The sequence below is a fragment of the Poecilia reticulata genome, linkage group LG18, assembly GCF_000633615.1.
Source record: "Poecilia reticulata strain Guanapo linkage group LG18, Guppy_female_1.0+MT, whole genome shotgun sequence".
In the NCBI taxonomy this organism is placed as follows: Eukaryota; Metazoa; Chordata; class Actinopteri; order Cyprinodontiformes; family Poeciliidae; genus Poecilia; species Poecilia reticulata.
Genome location: NC_024348.1, coordinates 8,548,326 through 8,571,201, shown reverse-complemented (window position 1 = coordinate 8,571,201; position 22,876 = coordinate 8,548,326). Strand labels below are relative to the sequence as shown.

The 22,876-nt window shown below is 40.9% G+C and overlaps 2 protein-coding genes across 10 annotated transcripts in view; one reads left to right on the top strand and one right to left on the bottom strand.

The window, feature by feature from the left end:
- Positions 1–9,766, top strand: part of tnfsf12 (TNF superfamily member 12) — an 11,999-nt gene extending 2,233 nt beyond the window's left edge. The window contains exons 2-6 of the mRNA XM_008435495.2: positions 2,212–2,290; positions 4,049–4,105; positions 4,256–4,279; positions 4,392–4,519; positions 6,774–9,766. Coding sequence (XP_008433717.1) covers positions 2,212–2,290; positions 4,049–4,105; positions 4,256–4,279; positions 4,392–4,519; positions 6,774–7,034 — 549 coding nt within the window. The 3' untranslated portion in view covers positions 7,035–9,766. The remainder of the gene's footprint in view (positions 1–2,211; positions 2,291–4,048; positions 4,106–4,255; positions 4,280–4,391; positions 4,520–6,773) is intronic.
- A 965-nt stretch (positions 9,767–10,731) lies between these two features.
- Positions 10,732–22,876, bottom strand: part of chd3 (chromodomain helicase DNA binding protein 3) — a 48,350-nt gene continuing 36,205 nt past the window's right edge. For 6 of the 9 annotated variants that reach the window (XM_008435499.2, XM_008435502.2, XM_008435498.2 and 3 more), the window contains exons 40-41: positions 20,393–20,533; positions 10,732–12,883 (exon numbers count right to left, since the gene is read on the bottom strand). In XM_008435499.2, coding sequence (XP_008433721.2) covers positions 12,780–12,883; positions 20,393–20,533 — 245 coding nt within the window. In that variant the 3' untranslated portion in view covers positions 10,732–12,779. Of the gene's footprint in view, positions 12,884–18,813; positions 20,534–22,876 lie in introns of those variants that run through there. The other 3 variants (XM_017310471.1, XM_008435497.2, XM_008435500.2) reach the window with 3 other exon arrangements.

The window sequence follows — 22,876 nt, the reverse complement described above, 5'->3', positions numbered from 1 at the left end:
TATTATTATTATTATTTCGCTTCTCTTTGTTGTGTGCAACACAATTTATTGGCGAAAACGCGAGCCAGAACCGGAGCCGATGGTAAATTCTTCTGGTTTCGAGTTCAGAGCTTTTACAAAACCGCTGGATTTCATATCAGTGGGGGGGATAAATTGACTATGTAGCATGTTTACTAAACCTGCACACACACACACACACACACACACACACACACACACACACACACACACACACACACACACACACACACAGATTGGACACGTGGAGTGTTGATGCTGGAGCCCTTCCCCATGGGGCCCCATTCTGTCCGTTTGACTGTTTGCCAACTCCAGATGAGAGCCAGCGAGCGAGCGAGGGTCTGGAGAGAGAAGTGTGACTCTCTGCCTCCATTTCAACAGTAGCAGTAAATTTAAATACTCGTTTCTATTCCCCCCCCCTGCAACCCCACCCTCCCTCTCTGGAGCAGCAGCTCCTCAACGTCTCTGCTGTGGGGGCCGAGGCTCCAGTGGGGGCCTCAGTCGAGGATTTAAAAAAGTCTGCTGGCTTGGAAATCATTTTCTTCCAGACATTTGAGGAATGTAAAGGAGTGAAAACACGCGTTAGGTGTCGCAATCATTCCTCGAGGAAGTGGGCGCTCTAAAGCAAAGATGGCAAGATGAGCCGAGGCATTTCTCTGGCAGGGACGCAGCTCTTAAAGGGCCAGTTCAGGATTTTTTTTTGAACGTGAGGTTCTGTTATAAAAGTGTAAGCAGTCAGTGTTTTTTATTTTTATCTGCGCTGTCTTCTTCTTCTTCTTCTGGCACAAATCCAGATTAGTTGGAACTGGAGGATATGTTTGCAAAATTTATGTCGAAACCAATAATTATATTTGATAGAACTTAAACTAGGCTTTGAGATCATAAAAAGATGTTGAATATGAAGAGGTTTAATGCATTTTAAAATGATTAATATTGAATTTGAGGGAGATAGGAGAGATATGTGCTAAGCTATCAAAGCAACTGAATTTTGCAAGACCTAAATTTCAAATGTGAAACCAAAGCGAAATAACAGTATACTGAAACAACTCCAGCTTAAAAAGAATACATGGTTCTTTACACTGCTGAGTCAATGACACTAATAATGTAAAATAAACTAAGTGAGCTTATTGTAGAAGTTAAAAGAGCTTAAGTTTACTTACATCATCTTTGGCTATAGGGCTAACAAACATTTATGCTAATGTTTTAAATCAGTTGGTTTTCAGCACACAGGGCACCTTTGGCTATTCGTGGTTCGGTATTTGTGGATCCGTCGACCGTTTTGTGGAACGAGGTACCACGGTGTTTGTGGAGAATTTGCCTGTTTGTGATTTTTATTTTTGTTGTTGTTGAGGATATCCAAATTATTCAATTGGAAATGTAGCTTGAGGGGCTGAAATTCTTAACAACAATGCTGTTTAACACACTACTGGCTGGTGTTTTTTTGGAGTCGTTCGTTTTTCCTCGGTGCTGATTGGCTCCTCCTTCACCAGTGGTAAGAGAGCGGAGCGTGTGCTTGTTACAAGTTGCCGCCAAATATTAGCAAATATTAAAACCAGTAATATTTGCTAATTATTTGGTTGCAGCTACTATTAGTGCATTAAAAGACTAAGCATATATATATATATTGCATGACTCTATCTCCACCAAAACTCAGAAATACTTTATTACATTTGCATTTATTTATGCACAGATGCTAAATTGAGTCTTCAGGATACCAACTTCAGTTCTTATGCCTGGGATTATAGAAAATCATTTCTAGATACCAGCAGAACCCACCACTACTGTCAAAAAAAAAAAAAAAAAAGCTAGAAAAAAAATTCATGGCCGTTTAAATCAACACTATTTTATGACTTTTGTTACCGGAAAATCCCTTTGAAAGGAGGGAAACATCTGCTTCTTTTCTCAGCACGTGTTTCACGCAGGAAGATAATTGGCGGCGCACCGCCTCCCACCTCCACTTCCTGTATCGGTAATCATCAGTTTCTGTGTGAAATAACCAGGCCTTGATGTTTTTGAGACTGAAAAATCTTCAAGGCATTTAAAGTCATCTTTGGCGAGACTGGCTGTTAGTCTCCAAATCTGAATATTAATCCGGATTATAATGCCCTGAATTAAGACTTTCACAGACTAATTGGAGACTATTTAATTGTGTTATTTCTCTGTTTGTGTTTTTGTTTTGTTTTTTTCGGACAGGTCAACACGCAGAGGAAGGCAATTGTTCAGCTCATTCTGGAGAAGAGAGAGCTGCTGCTGGAGCGAGTGAAGCGAGACGGTAATACAAACCTGCCAGAGCTGCTTTGTCTCAACTACCCCCCCGCCCCCCTCAACTTATGCTTTTCAGTCGCTCCGATCGCCACAGACAGACACAACACACACATACCAGGCGAACTCACTTGTTTTTTTAGGAAGAGCATTTAACACAAACGCTGGCCAGCCTCGGCCCACATGCCACTTTGGTCAGGCCCTGCAGGCCGCATGAGCTACCGCTGCTAAAAGTTGACACAGGAAGAAGTAGGCAGCTGGATTACCCTCTCAGAAATTACAGGTCTGACCAGAGCGGTCTCGAAGCCCAGAAAGCCAGCTGGCGAGGGGTGAGAGGGGGGCGGAGGTGGAGAGAGAGGTTTCGCTGCACGCTTTTGGTTCAGTGAAATAGATTTTTTTTTTTCTCTCCCCACTCCTTCACCCTGAGCAAACGTCCAACGCAGCTACGATTTCGTTGTGAAAGTGGTGATATTTGATGAGCTTTCATTGCTGTATTTATAGCATCTGCTTGCATCACCATCATGGGACTGCTGTTTCTGTCCGAGAGTAAACTTTAGGTCTGTTTTGTTTTTTCTCTCTCTTCTTTTGGGGGGGATTCTCTATCCAAATGTGACAAAACATTACTTGAAGAACAGCATGTCCAGCTCAAATTTACCCTATGCGTGAGATGCTAAGAGGTACCGTGCAGAATTTCATGGATATCAATAAGGGGAGAAAAGAAAAAAAAAAAAAATGCCCAAACAGCTTTTTCCAGTTTATGGAAACTTGACCGCAGCCGTCCAGCTTTTTTGGAAAGACACTGCTGTAATGTTCTCTCCTTGTGACTGACAGCGCAAGTCAGGAAAGCCTGGCCACCCTGAGGGCTTTATGCTCCACTCCCCCCCTCTCACATCTCCCCCCCCGCCCCCCCTTTCGCAAAATCCTAAAATCTTTCAGGGTCGCCCACCTGAGAGTTAATTTAGCAATGGGTTGTAGTATTTCTGAATAATAGCAGCAGTCAGGTGGGCTGGCTGCTCCCTCCTGAAACATAAACTACGTCTTCCAAACACTGCTCAGGTTGTATCAGTGTTTGAAATCCCCTCAGGCTAAAATAAACCTTCGGTGAGCAGCGAGAGGGAACGTTTTCTTCGGCTGTGTTGTTACTTTATTTGTCATATTTGTCTGGAAAGGCGGCCGTAGCTGTTGCTAAACTCTGTTCTTAATCTACCGTTTTGGGTCACGGAGGAGCCAAAGACCTTCTCGACTCTCTTTTTCCAGTTCTTCATTTTTCTCATTTAGCCTTCGAGCCCCTTAGCTGCGCCTCCGAATGCCTGTCTTTAATGCTTTCTTATTCACTTTTCCACTGTCCATCTTGTTTTTATTGCCTCCCCCCTTCACTCTCCCTGCAGACACACAAACCCCACCGTCCTCCATCCTTTCTCTCTGGTCTCTATCTTCGAGATGACTGCGACCAGCTGGCACTAAAATTAGCCCACAGCGGGCCTAAAAGGAAAATAAAAGAGACACGCACTTTTCTGACTTACAATAACAGTTTGAGGAAATATATTGAAAGACGTGAAAGGGAACCCTTAAGCCCATCTGCTAACCGCGTTAAAAAACCGGCCGGGCCGCATATAAACGGCACCAAATTAACCCACCGTGTTATTAGCGCGATACAGATGGTAGTGATTGTTTTATCAAAAAAAAAAAAAAAGAAAGAAAGAAAAAACGTCAGCCGAAGTAATTTTCTGATTTCAAACTCACATTCTGCCTGTCTTTGTGTCTGAAGGGGGCTCGGTGAGAGGGAAAACCGGGAATGGAAGGAAAGCGGCGTCTCATTTTGAGAGTAAGTGGCTTGGCAGATCCCCTCTTACGGTCTCGTGTAGCATCTGCTGAAGTGGTTTTGAATCAAATACCCCTATACGGTTGCACTCGTAAAATCTTAATTGACTTTCCCCTTTTTCTGTCTCCATCATTGTCTCCCACTTTCCACCAGTAACCAAACTCTCCTCTCAGCAAGGTACGAGTCATTGAGATGTTTTATTATTATTATTATTTAAAAAAAAAAAAAAAAAAGTTTGTTAACACTTTGCAAGCTGGCAAGAAAGAGCATTGATTTGTGTTGCTTTCAGTCGGAGAAAGGGGCGTGATAAAAGGCTGGGAGGAGAGGTCGCTCAATATGACTAAAGCGGTGAGGTACAACAGGGAGGAAGGTACCTTCACGGTGCAGAGAGCAGGAGTCTACTTCCTGTACTGTCAGGTGAGCTTCACAAAGTCTGTAACCTGTAAATATCTGCTTCATTTAAAACAGCACCACTACCTTTTAACGCGTTAATGTCTTAGCATTCTTTAGGTCACTACAAAGCTTGGAAAAAAGAGTAAATATTTGTAATAATTGAGCAGAGAAACATATTTTGGAGCCCTTCTGTCTGAGTAAAGCTCAACTGCTCACTTGTGGCCAATTTATGGTTATTAGCATTATTTTTTTGTCCAGTTTGAACAATAAACTCGTTTGGAAAGGCTGTGAACTGGACACTAAAAAACATGTAATTGCTTCTATTGTACACTCAAAGAAACAATAACGTAGCGTGTTTTGGCGAATTATGGTTGGCGGAAAGGAAAAGCATACAAGAGCTCAAACTCTGGTTAAAATGCAGCTTAATTGTTTAGCTTTTTTTCCCGTTTGTTCTTTGTTTTGGACCAGATTTGCAGCCGAGTATCAGTAGGTTTCCGAGCATTTCTTTGAATCTGTTGATCGTTAAAGTTGGTACAAGACGTCCCCAAGGCAGGTACGGACTTATGCAGGGTTGGTACAAAATGTTCAGCGGCAGACAACTACTGTCTTCATCCCCAAAAAAAGGCACAGAAAGACCTAACATTCAGTCGTGTGAAACGGCATATGGATAGTCGTGTGATGCCCCCTCTTGTCAGGATATAAAATACCTAAAGTTTGTGAATTCACAATACAACTGAACTTTACCATATTAGGGTAAAGCTAAGAATTGCAAACCATTTGGCTGAACCTTCAAAGTAGAACTGCACTATGTTGCAAATTAAAAATATCAAATTATAGCAATTCCAAAAGACTACCTGGACTCTGTTTCATGGATTAATGCATGTTGATAGAAAAATTACCAGTTGGATTGGCTTTAAATGCCCTTACAGGCTGCACCTGGTCTATGTATGTAGTGGCTCAGATGCTAAAGTTAGCTGACTGTGCTATAATAAGGAAAAGAGAAGAGTTATGGAAATGTGGCTTCATTGTAATCAAAATCGGCTCCGAAGCCCAATAAAGTGAACAAATCCAACTAATCAGCTAATTTTCCAACTAATCCAACTAATTTTATTTTGTCTGTATTTCCTTTTAACTCATGTAAAGCACTTTGAATTGCCTTGTTGCTGAAAATGTGCTATATAAATAAAATTACCTTACCTTCAAGTTGCATCAAATCTCAGTTAAAAAAAAACAGCTCAGTCCAAGAACAGACGCTAGATGTACCAGGTAGCAAATAATTACTGACCACAAATATAAATTAACTTTTTTTTTTTGTTGAGAATTGAGAATCATGCGGCTACTGAGAGCTATGGTGATTCACAATTGTTTAGTTTTTAAATAATGTAAACTGTAAAAGAAATGCAGATTGAATTCCTGTAGCATGCTAACGTTGCTAACAGCACATTCTTGTAAAAGACAAGAGGCCCCCATAAACAAACATGAAAGCGTATTCATTCCCTAAGCTCCTTCTTGATTTTCTCATTAAATATTTTTAAGCTTCAACCAAGTGGAACAAAAATGAAGAGCAGCTGTTAGCATGCTAATAGCTGGGTTAGAAGGATTTTGGCTGCCTTTCAGAAAGATTAGAAACGGCAAAACAGAGATAAAAAGCAACGTGCTCATAATATGGTTATATTTAACCACTAGAATTGTTCAAACTTTTGTGTCCATTTCCTTTGGCTTCTTTTGATGCGAGAGAAAGGAAATACGGATTGAATCCCTGCCAATATCAGGCTCCTGACAGAATGCACAGCTACAAATCAGCATCAGATTTCTGTTTTGACGGTGTCCTTCAGCGTTTATAGGGTACAGCAATGCGGGACCGGTCAAAGATAAGGGTCCAGATCTCGTCAACATTAAGCTATTGTTGATATTTAAAGTCTTTAAATTTAATAGACGTTCACGCTGGAATAAAACGTCTTTAATCACTCTTAATTAAGCTGTCAGGTGTTTTGACAGGTTATGAACGTTCCCGCCAAGCGGACAATTATCAATAATTATCAACACTAAATGAATTCTCAAAAAGGTTAGTTTGAACAACCCCTCATGTGTCAGGAGTTCAGGTTAATGTGCTTCATTCTGTTTAAAGTTATGACTTAAACATTTACAGAAATCTCAATAAAAAAGTTATTCATAATTTGTGTGATTAATATTCCTGATTATTCGTAGAACTATCTCTTTGCATTTCCGCAGAGCTGCTCTTTTGTTAACATACCCGTCGTCTTCCCGCCCCCCTCAGGTGCTGTTCAACGAGCAGCAGTCTCAGTATGTGAAGCTGGACGTGGTGACCAACGGGTCCCGGCCCCAGAAGCTGCAGTGCATGGAGGGCTACGGGACCACGCCCTCCGCGGGGCCGCACTCCTTCCACTTTGTGAAGCCCTGCCAGGTGTCCGGCCTCCTGCGGCTGGAGAAGGGCACAGAACTCCAGGCCAAGACGGGCCCGTCCTTCAGCCTCCACCCGGTGGCCAATCACGTTTTCAGCATCTTCAAAGTCAACTGAGGATCGGCGCTCGTCTGAGTTCGGTCGCAAACTATCCTCGCGTCACACAAATCCAGCAGGATTACTGCAGAATGTAACTGTTTGCATTGAAAATGGATAATATAATTTTTTTTTTCTTCTACAAGGCCAAACAAAAGGCTACAGCTATTTCCCACATGTGCTCATATGAGAGACAAAGCTGACATTTGTGGAAGCTGTAGAGGATTTATTTTTTTTTCCTTCTCTGGACTGCAGCCTGTTTTGGAATTCAGTTTTGGATTAAAACCAAGACCTACAGTGAACAAAAAAAAAAACCTTGATGAACTTCTGCCGAGAGAACAGATGTGACGGAGGCCGGTCTGTGGATTAAAGAGTTTCACAGAATAAAAAAAATTCCTCGGAGGTCCATCTTAGCCCCCGTATAACGCAATAAAGTTATTGCCTGAACTCTCAGCAAGCCCACATTTAAGATGTGCACCTTCCACAGACGAGAGCACATCTGCGAGAGTCTGACTCTATAAAACGCTTTCTCCAGTTGGCATTGACTGTTTAAATAATGCTGCCTTTGTGTGATTGTTTTCGTGTGTGAACTAACTCTGATGAATCAAAAACTTTGTGCTGATTTTATGATCTCGTTGTTGCGAGGCGTCTGTGTGAAGTTGCTCTCTTTTTTTTTTTTCAAATATTTTGTATATAAGTCGGGTGTTATTTTACAGAATGTGCCTGAAGTTCTGAGTTGGCAGAGAAAAATGGGGAACATTTTAAGAATAACACGGATGTGAATTTCTTTTTTGTTTTGTTTTTTCTTCTAAGGAGAAATGATTGTATAGTTTAAAAGTCAAGGTTCAAATCATTGCAAGCAAAGCATACCGCTGTATATTCTGCTTTATCTGCTTTTTTTTTTCTTCCAGGGTGTTCCTCCTCTGTTTGATGATGCAATGGCTATTACTCATACACTTTTTGTAACTTTTTTTTTAAGCCAAAGCGGCGCTAAAAAAGACTGATTCAAGTGATGCAACTATGCAAGAGTCAAAATGTGTTCTGGCATTGAATTTCAGCACAAGTAGCTGTGAGGAATCTGTGGACGTTTCCATGCAGATTCTCAAGTGTAGCCATCCGAAATGTCAGGATTTCTCGCAAAACAATAACAGACACGACTATTTTGTTGACATTTCAGCTTTGCATATTATAAATTTTTTTTATTATAAAATAAACACAATGAAGGGCTCACACAAGCGTAGATCACTACAGTAGTTGAACACTATTGCATTTTTTTTATTAGCTTAAGAGTAACACTTAATTATCTTAATATCTGTATTTAAACGTTAAGACTTCACTGACTATCTTATTGATCGAAGCTCATTTATGTCACAGACTCCTACCATAAACTTTCTTTTCATTGGCCGATATGCAGCAGCCTGACGTCGGTCAGAGTCCACGAGGTTTATAAAGAACTAACAGCTCATGTTCATTTTCTAGCTTGCTAACTCATCACAGATTAGCTCTAAATGAATCGAGCTTTTTGTCATGGGGTCGGTGGTGGTTTTTGGTATTTTCAATACGGTTTTCTGCCCAGGGCGGCACAGCACAAGGGATATAGTTGCGTACTGGTGCTTGTTAGCATGTTCAGTCAATGGAAATGGATCCTTGAGGCCTTTTCGGACCACTGGTGACCCGTTTCCAAGGAACATCACTAGAACATGGCGGGATTTATCGAGAAACTCTTATGCAACCTGATGAACCAATCACATTAGACTCCTAATCAGTCCCGTCTGTCTGGCCCGAACGGGACTACAGCTCTTAGGGTTCCAGAGAATGGGCTGAACTGGGCCATAAGGGCTAATCCAAGAACCGCCACTGACTTGGAAAGTTAAAAAAAAAAAAAGAAAAAAAGACTGGATGTTTTCTTTGCAGATTGTGTTTGTGCAACTTAAGTTATGAACAGCTGTAATAGAGTTGGTGTTTATGTCAGACTAAACAAAAATAACTAAAATTCTGCTTTTGTGGGTTTGTAAAAAATAAAAGAAAAAAAAGATAGCTTTGGCAAAAATGACAAAACTGAACCTTGAATGTGAGGTTTTATTTTTTTTTTACCACTGAGCAAAGATAATTCAAATATCTTCCTGCCTTAACCAGATTGCTTTTCTGTTACTTTTAAAAATATATATTTTAGTAAATGGAACTTCCTCCTGCGTCTCCTCAGCTGCGGCTTTGTGTAATATTCCCTGTTATATTTCAGGGTGTATTTCTAGCGTTGGGATTCAGCACTCCCTCTCTTGTTTATAAGGAGTTTTTGTGGCCGGACCGCATTGGTTTCTCCTCAGCACTTTACGGCAGCGATTGTTGTGTTCCTAATTGGACTCAAACGTTGATGTTTTCAAATGGAAATCTTTTTTAAATTTAGACAATAAATCCCTTGTACTTCCTCTTTCCTTTTTTTTTTTGTCGTCTGTGTAACCCCCACCTCCGCGCACACCCTCGCTACATCCATGTGGACATCATATTTCCCTGTCAGCATTCATCATAACACACGCGCACACAGCGATGGTGATCTAAATTTTCACTTCCTACATCTGAATCTGAACCGCGTAGTTGAGGAAAAACATGCCTTGTCCCTCCCTATCATCACCACACGCAGCTTTAACACACATCCCTGCCTAGAATAATTTTTTACTTTTTTCCCCTTCTTTTTCATTTAACAGCCCTGAATGTCTTGTGAACAGATTTGTAAAATAAATGATGGATGCATGCCCTGTCTGAGCTCATTCCTTGTGAATGTTGAAGAAACATTCCTTACTGTTCTTTTCTTCACCTGAAAATTAAAAAAGAAAAAAAAAAAAGAAAAAGAAAATCAAGGTCAGATTTTTGGCAGATGGATTTCGTTTGAAAGAATTCAACTTAGAAAGACTAGAAGGAAATTTTTGTTCGTGAAGATTTAAGACACTTAAAAAATTTAGCAATCAAGGCCATGATGAAGTATTTTAAAACTTATATGACATTTAACTTCCTTAGAAAAGGCGGCATTGTTGCATAACCCATGAAACGTTGCTGACGTTCAATTTCTGCACACAATCTTATTTGGTTGGAGTCCGTCTACGTCACACAATTTTACTATGCAAAATTTACCCACTCTGTCCGAAATTCTGCAAACTTTCTCTCAATTAGTGGTGATTTAGATATATTTGTTTGGAGTATTTTAACAATAATATTAAAGTATTGTGAAACAAAACAACGTAAAACCACTTTGAGCTGAGAAACTGTAAAACTACAAAAGTTATTAAAATAGCTTTAAAATCAGAAAATTGTGAAGTTTTTTCACATTGTTGCTTGTTAGTAACTGACAATGTGTGTCAATAAAAACTAGTAAACTGAAAAGCAGAGAAAATGGTGTAAAGTTTGATGAACTGAACTATAATTTTTATTTTCAGATGGCTGAAACTGGCAATTAAAGTAGCTACACTAACTAGCCGTTAGCTTGATTCTCAGTTGAAAACAACTCTGTGTTTGTAAGATACTGGTGATAAAAACCGAACATAACTGTACATAAAAGAGTAGAACGATTCCTTTAACATAGTAAAATCTAAATGTTATTGCTAACTATATCTATTAATCGTTTGATTATCAGATATAGCTAGCGAGCTAACTCGAGCTAGCCAGGATAAGCTAGCAAGTGGTGAATCGACAAGATTCAAAATAAACGCACACGTAGGTATTTCCATCATTTTTTTCAGTTTTATTACAAACAAAAAAAGAGAAAATAAGGAGAAGTGTCATTACTGACGTGTTTTTACTTCCACTCGTCAGTTCATCGGCACCACCACGTACACAGTGACACAAGATACCCAGAAATCAACCGAATAATCCTGAAACGAGGACAAAACAAGAGTGGACAAAGCAATAATTTGTTGTTCTTGACTCAACATTTTAGTTTGGGGGTTGTTGAATATTTGTTTTAAAGCAACATAAATTTTTATAAATCCTGGGGGAAAAGTTGACGAGCTACGTTGTTTTTAAAGACCTTTTCAGTTTTCCACTTGCAACAGAAGACACTGGAATTTACAGGTTGACATCAGTTTCTAAATGTATTTCATTGACTTTACATGTGTTCAGCTATGTTTATTAAGGCGCTTTTAAATGACGCGATATATAAAAGTCCCCTCTCTGATTCTCTGGATAGCTCTTGTGTACTTTTAATGGAGCTGAAATGGACTGAGATCTCGGTAGAAGCAATTAGGATTACATATGACCTAGTTTCTACAGACGTACATAATTAAGCCCCAAAACTAAAAGGAGAGTTTGCTTTCTCGTGTTACATATGCACTTCTGAAGTTAGCTCAACTTCTTCGTTTGTGTTCTCTTGCAACAATGGGACGAACATGGCAGAACTGTGTATTGTGTGGCACGCGTACTGTTGTGGTTTTTTTTTAGTTTTTTTAAAAATGTTTTATAGTTACAAAGATATGTCTCTTTTGGTAGAAGCTCTCTCTCGAATAGCAACGGCGAGAACGACAGCAACATCAACAACGACAATGCTCATAACTGGGAGAGTAAAAATACAAGAGAACACGAATGAGCTGCTTAAATATGCAAAGTATATCACAGGATTTTGTAGAAGGAAACAGAAATAATAATAAAAGAAAAAAAGGAAACACAAAATAAAATTCTTGATTTAAAGCGCCGGTAAGTAAAGGTAAGAGCAGTGCAGAGGGTTGTCGACAGGTTTCAATAACACTGATTTGCTTATGAAAGGTTATAAACATTCGTAGGGGAATCCTAAAAAGTAGCGACGTTTCGAGGCCTTTCCTAAAACAAACCCCCTTCGAAACGCCTCGAAGCTCTGTGCATGAGCTCAAACCAGGAAAAGCAGATAAGGATGCTGGAAAATACTTTATGGTCAAACAAGTCCTGAATATATTTATATCATACTTTTGCACATGAGTTTTATCTGAACACGTACCGTTAAAAAAAAAAGAGCAAAATAAAAGGTAAATGAAAAAAAACCAAACTAATAGCTTGAGCTGTGCTTGGAGCTGCTTAAACTCAGACACTGGAGAGTCAGCCTCTCTCTCTCTGAGCATTAGAAATAGTATTAAAACGAGTTTAGGCACAGCTTGATAACATTTTTCTTTTCTTTCTGATTCCACAAGACAGCGTTGTTGTGATAAGAGCATGCTTCAGGGGACGATGGAGCGCCGTGGGGAGAAATGAGTATAGTCTCACATGCAACTTTCTGAGAGAAGCTTAGGAAGAGGAGGAAGGGGATACGGTCTACTGACAGATCTAGGAGGTTTCTGGGGTAAGGTTGGGTTTAGCATTTCTTTATGTTTGCGTGTGTGTGTGTGTGTGTGTGTGTGTGTGTGCATAGGTGAGGTCTGAAGCATCTCAAGGAGGAGGAGGCCCACTTGAGGAGGCCGTTGTTGAGGAGTATAATGGTTTGAGGCAGACGTAAAAATGGTCACAAAAAGTTGGAGGCAGGTTTGGACTGTCTGTGATGACGCGCTGTGTGTGCGGCTGAAGTTATGTTTGTTTCAAATGAAGCAATTACAATCACTATTGTTTGGGTACATTTGCCTTCAGACAGTCAGTTAGTTATAGTTGTAACACTGAGAGCGCGGTTCAGTGGCGCTGCTTTCTCCTGCGGAAAAAAAACAAAACCAAAAAAAAAACCCCGCCCCCCCCAAAAACCATTCCTCTGCAGAGGAGTAATCGAAGGTGTCTTTCTAGCAGGAAATGGGTTTCAGGTGTGCGAGCGCGCGTGTGTGTCGTCTAGTCGTCGATACAGATGACCTCTCCGCTGCGCTGCTCCCGTCGGTTCACCAGCAGTTCTGCTTCCCGTTCCTTCTTTACAGACATGGGAGGCCCGTTCAGGACTGCAGGGGGGGAAACAGAAACACAAGCTCGGGTCAGCCGGTTCAGTACGTCTTTGCTTTCTGTCCTTCCACAGACGGAGCACCAACAACAAAAAAAAAAAAAAAAAAAAAAAAAAGAAGAAAAATCCATCAGATCAGATGAAGACCAGCACTGTTTCTTGAATTACTAAAGAGCAGAAGTCATATATTATCAAAGCGTGTTATTCTTCGAAAGACATCACACGGTGTTAAATGCTTATAAAGCTGGTGTAAGGCATTGTCTTAATCAAGCAACGGGGGTGTTTTATTTCAATGGCACTCTTGTCATCCTAAGAGATGACAAGAGTGTTGATTTAATTGAGCTTTTTTGTGGTCAAGGTCATTTTCAAGAACCTTTTTCCAACAATACCCTCATTTCATAACGGCCCAGGCTCAATGGAAACCACCACCATTTCATGACAACCATGAATCAATCAATCACATGAGCATCCAGACTTCCAGACGTGAAGGAGACAAATGGCTTTTGTTCAAACTGAGCAGCCGACCGGGGAAGACGGAGGATTCGAGACACTTTGAACGTTTATGTTGGAGCCAGAAGGAATCGTCTCACTATTTTAGGAACTGATGACCTACTGGGATTTTCATGCATAACCATTTTCAGGTTCATAGAGAACGATCCAAAGAAAGAGAAGACATCTAGTGAATGGTAAGTTGTGAGGATGTTTGGCCCTTGTTGTCCCTTGATGTTTGGCCATGAAGGACTGAAATGCATACAGGGAACAAAAGAGACTGGTATAAAAACGGTTCATCCCAGAATGCACTGCATTAACCCACTGGTTTCTAGGAGGAAGACCGGGAGTGTCACAGCGTGATCACATGACGTGGTTAACAACACCGGCCTCCATGCCCTCTTCCTGTCCATTTGTCCAGTAGTCTGTCAGAGCTACATTGGGGAAAGCACATTTTCCATCGCATAGTCAAGGGAGACATTTTGACTTTGTAAAAACTGGATCCAAAGTAAATATTCAGTCTACCAATTTGGGTAACTGGATGAGGAATAAGCCTTGACCCTGGCATATTTGAAGTTCTGCGAAAGGGATCTTTGAATTAAAGACACTATTTCTGATCCTGTCACTAAACCGACGGAGCTGCCATTGTCCTGAGCGATGAACTGCGGCTCTGCACGCAATACCCACTTGTGCCAGGCAAGCTGACGCTAACCCAACTGGAAGTATTAACCCCCTCAGATGTTTTACCCTTTTTACTGCTTCCGTAAACCTATCTTGATCAACAAAACAGCCTTTAATATAAAAGTGACAACTTTGATATAAAATTGGTGCACAATTATCCAACGGTTCCCTCGGTTTAAGCGACTAACTTAATTCAACAGAGGTCCATCTAGTTGGTGCTAGCAGCCTCACAACGAGTGGCTGGAGATCACCAGAGTGCAGTGACTGTGTCTCTGGTGGTCGTAGTGTAAAGACACCTGCGTCTGGACCGTTCATTCACTGGTTAATCAGGATTCCTGGCTACCATCACGGCATGAAGACAAAAAGAACACTAAGATCCCCATAAGTCACGGGATGGACACAAAAACATGTCTAAAGCCCTGAACATCCCCTGGAGTTCACTTAAATTCATCATCAAGAAGCGGAAGGAACATGGCCCAAGTGTAAATCTGTCTAGATCAGGGCGTCCTCACACACCGAGTGACAGCGTAAGAAGGAGACTTTACAAGAGAGGACGCCATGACACCTCTGCTCTGATCTACGCTGAAGGAGTTACGAGGTGTTAAGACTCTGCGTACGACGACTGCTGACCTGTCTGGGTTGGGAGAGCGGCAACGGGGAGGCTGCTGTCGAAGAGGATTCATATCAAGGCTCGATTAGGTTAAAAATGGCATGTGAGAGTGTAAAATTTTGTTGTTGATTTGTCAAAGCGATAAAATAGGTAAAGCAACAAAGGCGTGAATACTTTTATAGCCACTGTAAACATAACATTCATACTGAGTAAGACCACGGCTAAAAGGACAAACAAAAAAAAGCCTCACACGCACAAAAGTATCAACAATTTAAGTTTCCTCAGTTGGGGGAGATTAAGGTTTAGCCTTGACAACGAATGTCGTATTTAAACGTCTGAGCTGTTGGGAGCGTAGGAGCAGGAATAAATTTAAACCAGTATACTTGTTTTCTATTTTCAAAAATAAATAATAAGAAAAAATCAGCAAATCAGCCATAATCACTGAAAAAAACAACAAAGAAAAACACAGCAATCTGTTCCTAGATGTTTATCTCGGCGAACAAAAACATTTGTAGTTGAGCAAGATGCAAACATTACATTTTGAAGAACATGGCTTGTGGTAAATGTGGCCTGAGCTGGAAGCACTTTCTCCAACAATCTCCATCTTTGCTGTGTTTACAGATGTTAACTCTACCGAGACATTATGTTTGAAAATATGACAATAAGTGCACTTAAACATGGTAATCGCACGGCTTTTGCAACAATAAGCAGCATTCCAGGGGGTACATTACTATGGTTTTTATTCAGAAAACTTGCATATTACAGTACGTCAATAATATATACAGTATCATGATTCGTGTTTGCAATAAGGGCAAAACCTAGAAATGCGTAACTGTTGACTGAAAGAAAGCGAGGCCAGCAATGAGTAAACATCTTTTTTTTTTTTTTTATGCGCAGGCACATAAGGATACAGAAACACACATGGATGAAAACTAACACCTTTCTGCATGACACACACACCTGACCAGCACAGGGTCTGTGTTTCCCACATCGGTGGGTTTTCATGAAAGCGTCCTGAAGGCATTGTTTAGAGCTCGTTTCAAAACAAAAAGCCAGGAATAGACCCAACGCAGGACGGCTTTCGCTTGCACCACGGGGAAAGATAAACTGTCGTAACACTGGCTTGCTGATCACAGATGCGATAAGCTGCATATTGGGTTGATGATGTTGGAGGGAAGGAAAAAAAAAAAAGGTGAAACCGTGAGAGGGGACCAGTTATGGGAAAATGTACTGGCATTTTTCCAGCAGAGGCCAAGAGAGGAGACGGAGAGAAATAACTGTGTGCGTGAGTATGGTAGGAGCAGGCAAGATCTGATAAGAGACTGAAAAAAAATCAAGGTAAAGACTGGGAGAAATAACAAGGGGTGCACAACAGGAGAAAATTCTTTAGAGCCAGAGATGTGGAACAAAAGAGACAATAAAAATGTAGAACAGAGAGGAAAAACTGATACTTAACTGAAAACAGATCAGTCAAGAAATCAGGAATGCTCAAAAAGCGATTAAGATTGTCTCTCCACAGAAGGGCTTTAGACAGATAATAAAATCTTTCTATCTTAACATTGTTAAAATAGAAGTCAAGAATATAATTTATCACTAAAAGCGCCTGAATATTTTTAACTGGTGGAGGTAAGAACTTTGTGGCTAGGACTCAAAAAACAGTATCCAAGAGGTAGCGTGTAACTGGAAAACAGGAGGGGACCAAGGATTGATGCCTGAGGCACACCACAACTCATTCGAGCCACTTGACTTCTTGTTTTAGGGTGAGAGCAGTCATTCTGTTTACAGCGTACGAGAGCAAACAATCAGTAATACCGACACAGGACTTTAGATGATGGAAGAACGTAATCTGATTAAATGACCTCCAGTACAAAGTGTCGAAATTAGCTCTCATCGACTTAGTCGCGAGACGAAAACTGCGTCCCCCTTCTGGACACTGGGCGAAGGCCGAGCTGCTTCGCTCAGGTCTCTGTGCGATGTGTGTGTGACTGGGCAGAAGACTTAGGCCGTGTTTTATTCAGAAATGTCCTTGCTTCCACTATCCAGTTTTTGTATCTGAGGACTGTTTATTAGAGGAATGTTGTACGATTCTTTACAAAATACTTACAAAGCCTGTCAAATGATTATATGTTTATACTGAAGCAGGCGGGGCATCTCTAGGTTGCTGAGCCCGTGTGTGAAAGGTGCGTAAAAATACGGAAGCCCCGTTAGCACAGGACCACAAGTCGACTGTTTAGCTTTTCCTTTATCTGGACTCAGTGCACAAGGGGTGTACAAAACCCCAATTTTGTCATCGTCATGGTCACCATACCAAGGTCAAAAAACACAAACAAAATAAAACCTTGTGACTTCAAGGTGTACAACTGCTGTTTGGTTAACATTAGCATGGTCCTCCCATACTTTAGCTTCCTTGTAGCAGCAGGTTAATGTTTTCCTACCCCAAAGTAAGTTGGCAGTGAGAGTTAAAGTAAAGGTAAGATAAACCCAGCACTAAGAAAGAGAGCACATCTCTAAGAGCTTTTAAACTCCAAGCACAGCCATCAGTCAACTCTCAAAGACCCAAAACTCTAAACTACTTTTGATGGATCATCTAAAGTTCAAAACAGCTATTAAAAAAAGCCTGGCCAAGGTCTTGGTGCGTCTCTCCCCTGTAAGATGCTGCATATCATCTGATCGAGGGAAACGACAGGAAATGCATTACATTTGCTTCTATAAAGCCTCGCATGAGCGCATCTCAGGCAAAACCTTTAATCAGGAACAAACGTATGTCTTGAAATTGTCAACCAATCAGCCGTTTTAAGGTACTCTGTTGCTGGTTTCAGAATGAATGTCCAACTGAGAAGAAAAAAGCACGTCAATGAATCCTTGGCTAGAAACAGCTTAGCATATGTCCAAGGTGTCGAGGTGATGCGGCTAAAAAGCATGCGATCGTTCAAGGACTGCAGGTCAATGCACTGTTGTACGTTGATGTACACATGCTTTATTTTATCTGGTCCTGAACATCAAAAAACTGTAACAGCTTAGAGCTGAGAACCAGAATGAAAGGGACAATAAAGAATTATTGCTTTCTCTTTTTACAGCCATTAATCGTAGATATTGTTTGACGTTTTGTTCATAGCAAACGTGCGCCCCAGATGATGAGTGATCTCTCTATCCATTACAATGACTTCAAACTATGTTGCGCTGCACTAATCCAGATTATATTATGATGTAGCCAGAGGTTTTCTTAATAATTATTAAGTTACTGTATTTGATCATCCAGATATATACAGACCCAGCGCCTAACTAGTACTGAAGCAAGCACTCGCTACTGTTTATTACTAACCAAACAATGTCTTTGAAATCAGTTTTAAGATTCTACTTATTCTATTAATGTTTTAAGTTACAGTCTGGCTTTGTTTAAATTTAACTGGATAAAAGTGTGAGGAGAGAAGTAAAGGATGTCAATGTGTTTGCTCCAGTCTATCTTAAGTTTATTCAATTAGCCCCTTTTTTGTCACAAAAGCAATAGAATATTTTCCATTTTCATTTGAAGTGACGTGGGGTAAATACCATAAACTTTCGTAGTTAGCTATTTCTGGCTAGCATTTTCAAGCAACAACAGTTCTGGTTTCTGGTCAGCTAACGAGAAAAGAGAAAACATTCATCTCTTCTGCACTGGTTATGATGTCGAAGCTCTAAGTTGCAGCTTGTTTTTATTTACTAAGGGTTATTTAAGGGTATTTCAGTTCTGATTCCTGACACTCCACTAAGCTACAGCGCTGCTACTTTCTTTTCTTTTACCTCTGTTTTAATGCCATCTCGTACTTATCCCATTATCCATTACCCCTTATCCCAATTTGGTGTGGTAAATATATTTCTTTGGCTAAATCTGATGTGGGAAAAATGAAAAACTTTGCACTGGAAAAGTATTTTACATAAAAATATGAAATGGGAAAGATTCCTTGGCACCATTGTTTAAAAATACAAACACAAACTAGAGTTTATAAAAATAAAAAATTCCCTCAATTACCATGCACAAATGCACACATTTACAAGGACGTAGCACTTGCAAATGTGAACAAATACCATGTATACTCATTGCAGGCCACACACAAACCTTTAAAATTAACCTGAAATGCCACTCGAATTTAGCGTCATAACAGTCACACAGCTCTTAACCAAAATTTTTAATTTTGCTCCGTCCAGAAACACAGCAGAGGGGATTGCGCAGCTCTCCTCATGATAAGATGTTAGGCACAGCTTTGCTGCACACACACACTCACACACACGCTGCATTCGGAAAAAGCGATAATGCAGACAGGAGTGTTTTATTTTCTCTGGGATCGGGGGACATTTTCCACCGCGTGGAATCCATCACGCTGTCACAATAAAGCAGCTCGAGGAACAAAAATGTCTCTTCGGGCTTCAAAGCGAGTCTCCCTTTTTCTTTCAGTGACAGATTACAGACTTCATCTATGAGGAAGAGCGGCTCATAAATAGTGCTTTCTGTAGTCATGAGGTCTAAAAACAGGAAATGTGGATACTTCGACGGAGCGGTATCCCCAGCTAGGAGACAATCTCCCATTAAAAAAAAAAAAAAAAGGTGCAGGAGCAAGTAATATTGTTCCACTTGCGTTACAGTACATATTTTGTTGGCAGTCTGTCAGGTTAGGGTAGCTGCTACTGATTCTGTTGAAAAGGCAACAAATCAGCTCTCAACAAATCAGTGGGTTTTGGATTTATGCCTGGTTGACTTTAGAGATCCTAAAACAAGACGATCCACGGGGTGAAGTGATTTAAACTTAACAACCTTTTCTCCTTTTGAGTTCTTCCTGAACTTTCTCTGCGAGATGAACTTGGCCCGGTTTTTCGTTCTCTATTTTGAGTTTGGATTTCATCTTCCTGCATTCGAGGAGATTAGCAAAAGTTCCTTGCAGATTTTCAGGTTGTTTGAGATATCCAAAGTGTTTGTATTTTTATCTGTGTGCAAGTGTGTGTGTTGGGGTGTGTGTGTATGCGTGTGAGTGTGGAGGACGAGAGGACTGTGGAGGAATGAGGGAGTACAGGGTCAGATCGAGGGAACCGGCTTGTTCAGTCAGCCTGCAGATGAAGGATGGATCCGGAGGGAAATCTTTTGGCTCAAAGGGAAAGACAGAAAAAGAAGTCTCAAGAAATCTGTATGAGAAGATCTAAAAAAAAAACTACTTTTTGCTGCATTTTTCTAAAAAACCTTTGATTGCATTAACATTCTCTCCTTTTTTGTCCTCCTGCTTTCATTCCAGACAGATTTTTTTTTAAGCTTTTTTTTTCCCTTCAGCAGCACCCTTCATTTCTCCCTGCTTATTTTTGGTCCACTCTTTAAGCAGTTGATTGCCTGCTTTCTTTTGTGGGTCAAAGTGCTGCCACTGCTTTTTTTATTTTGCGTTTCAAACCTTCAATTTCTGCGTTTTGAGATTGTTCTTCCATCTTTATATTCCTCACATTCCAGCAGTGCGTAAGTGCTTTGTTATCAGGTCTTCTTTGGAGCTTCGTCTTTATTTGTTCTTGGTTTTAAAAATCCAGTTTTTTTTCAGTTTCATCAGTTTTGCTACATTCCAGGATCCTCTCCCTCGCCTTCCCGTCAGGGCTTTTTTGGTCGCCCGTTACGCGGCAGGTTCTCCACCGTGTTGCTAAGCCGATACTTGACAATGATGCTGTGAACCGTGGACTTGGGCATCCTCAGCTCCAGCCCGATAGCTCCCTCTGACTTGCCGTCTTTCCAGAGGTCCACCACTCGCTGCCGCTGCATCACGTCATGCTCCTTGGTCTTCTGGAAAACCCCGGCGGCAGTTGACCCCCCTGTGGCTCCACCAGCGGCGCCCCCAGCAGCAGCAGCGGCAGCGGCGGCGGCTTCTGTGGGGGCAGACAAGCGGCAGACTTGTAGTGGAGGCTTGGAGAGAGGGGGAGCAGGATAATGTGACACTTTACACATCCCCAAAGGGACTTGTCTTTAACTTCCCTCCCTCCTCTGCAGAGAGGTGAGAGGTCAGAGATGGAGCTACTGGAGCTGGTGGGAGGGTGGCGATATCGGCAGGGCAGGTGCTCCCGTGTGCGCCCATGTGCTCTGCTCTATCGCTTTAATTTATACGCGTCTAAAAGACGAAGCTTTGTCTAGAATGTGAGTCCGTTAGCAGAGCTGCATAGCTTCCTGATGGCAAAAACAGAATTTCCAAAAGATTTCAGCTCCAGATGTTGCTGATATACAGTGCCTTGCAAAATTATTTAAAAAACAAAAAAAAAAAAACAACAACACACATTTCCCCAGTTTGACTCGTTCTGATTACAAACTTCAATAAAAGTTCATTCAATTTTTTATGAGACACACCAAAAGAAATACAAGGTTACTTGTGAAATCCGAAGATGAAGGAAACTGATGCGTGACTTTAATTTAGCTCTTGTTTACTTTAAATCCTCTAAGTAAACCCAAAGCAAACAATAACCTCACGTAAATATTGTCAAACATGAGATTAATTTAATTTCAATCCCGGTGCGCACACAGCTGTATGAAGGTGTTGCAACAACCTCTGCAGGAATGTTGTGGTTAGGCTGGGGCATTTATCTGTCACACGCAGCACTGATTACTGATACAGGACACCTGAGGACCTGGTAAGGCCATCAGCTTTTTAAGCCCCAGACTGCCGACTAACTTGCCTCTGGCTCTGGATCACTTTGAGTTCACACAGCAGCACTTTCACACACATCCTCCACTCATACACACCGTACCGATTTCACTTTCACACGTCATATTAGGAGCTTCGATTTTGACCTTAATTTGAATTGAATAAGTTTATATTTGAGACACACTCCATGTAGTGTGTTCCTCTTAAAAGGGTTAAACTGTGTGTGTAACGTTTTTTGTAACAAGGTGCCCAGCTCTCTCCGCCCTCGTGCGGAAGTGTAGCTCAGGTAGAGCGGACCTCCGACTAACAAACACGGTTGTAATGGTAGAGACAGAGATGCCTTACCAAGGGTCAGATTTTAAAAAAATTCCAAATAAGGAGCGCTAAATTGCTTGTGCAAATATTTAATGTGTTTCATACAAGCCCCATAAAGGGACTTTAGTGGTTGGCAATTCTTTTTATACGTTTTATATTCAACATTTCTTTGGCTCAGTGATGGTTTTCTTCTCGCTGGTGTCTGTTATTTTATTCATTTTTGTTTGCCAAATAACGTGGCTCAATGTTAAAGTTTAATATTGATGTTTTTACTGTGTAGATATTATCAAAAGTGTGACTGCGCTACTTTTGCACAATATGTGGAACATGGAGCAGACAAATATACTCTGTCACCTTTTCGGGCTGACAAACGTGATGATGATGGAAATATTAGGTTGTCCTGAATTGCTGGAGGATATTTGTTTTTTGTTTTTATTTTTATTATTATTTTTAAAATCTTCCAAATATTTGATCAACAGCGTTTTGTGTCAGATGCATTTTGGACTTGCTTGTGAAAATCTGAACTGTGTTTTGATCACTAATGTCAGGCTGTGTGTGAATATTTGCACCACATGCGTGAAAAGTTACTGCTTTACAAAGAAACTGTAATAAAAACAGATTTGTAGTCACAACTCACATTTATTGTTTTGGATCCAACTTGACATGTTAATCCTTGATTTAACCATTAAGCATACGATGTAATGATGAAAAAAATGGGAGATTTACTCGGAGTTATCTTCGTACAGACAAGCATGTGGTAGTAATACCGTCGATCGCTGTTGTGTTCGGCTGCTCATGAGGTCGGTCACATCCATCTTTTGCATTTTTCCAGACTCCGTTTGGGTTTTGGGACTGGAGTAAACTCTATTCCACCCTCTAAGTGCCCTGGGTAAAGCATGTCTTAAGTGCATGTTCCCCACTGACAATGTTTAACTTTTTTTTTCACCAAACCTCCATCACCAAACCTCTATGACCGCATGGCATTTGTGATGATAAACCCAGGCAACTTTGGTTTACATCAGGAAAAATTGTGACTCCTGAATTGTCAGTTGTTGACAAACCCAGGGGATTGAATGACAGGTGGCGTCATGTCAACTGGGGGCTTGTCCGGGATCTGAACCCGGGACGGGTCTCAGGTCTTAACAGAATGGTTCAGAGGCTTGTTGGAGAACATTGGTGAACAGAGAGTCCGATGAAGACCAAATAACACAGCGGACAGAGCTCAAGGAGAAATGGTATGGAGAAGTTTAAAGAAGGGTCA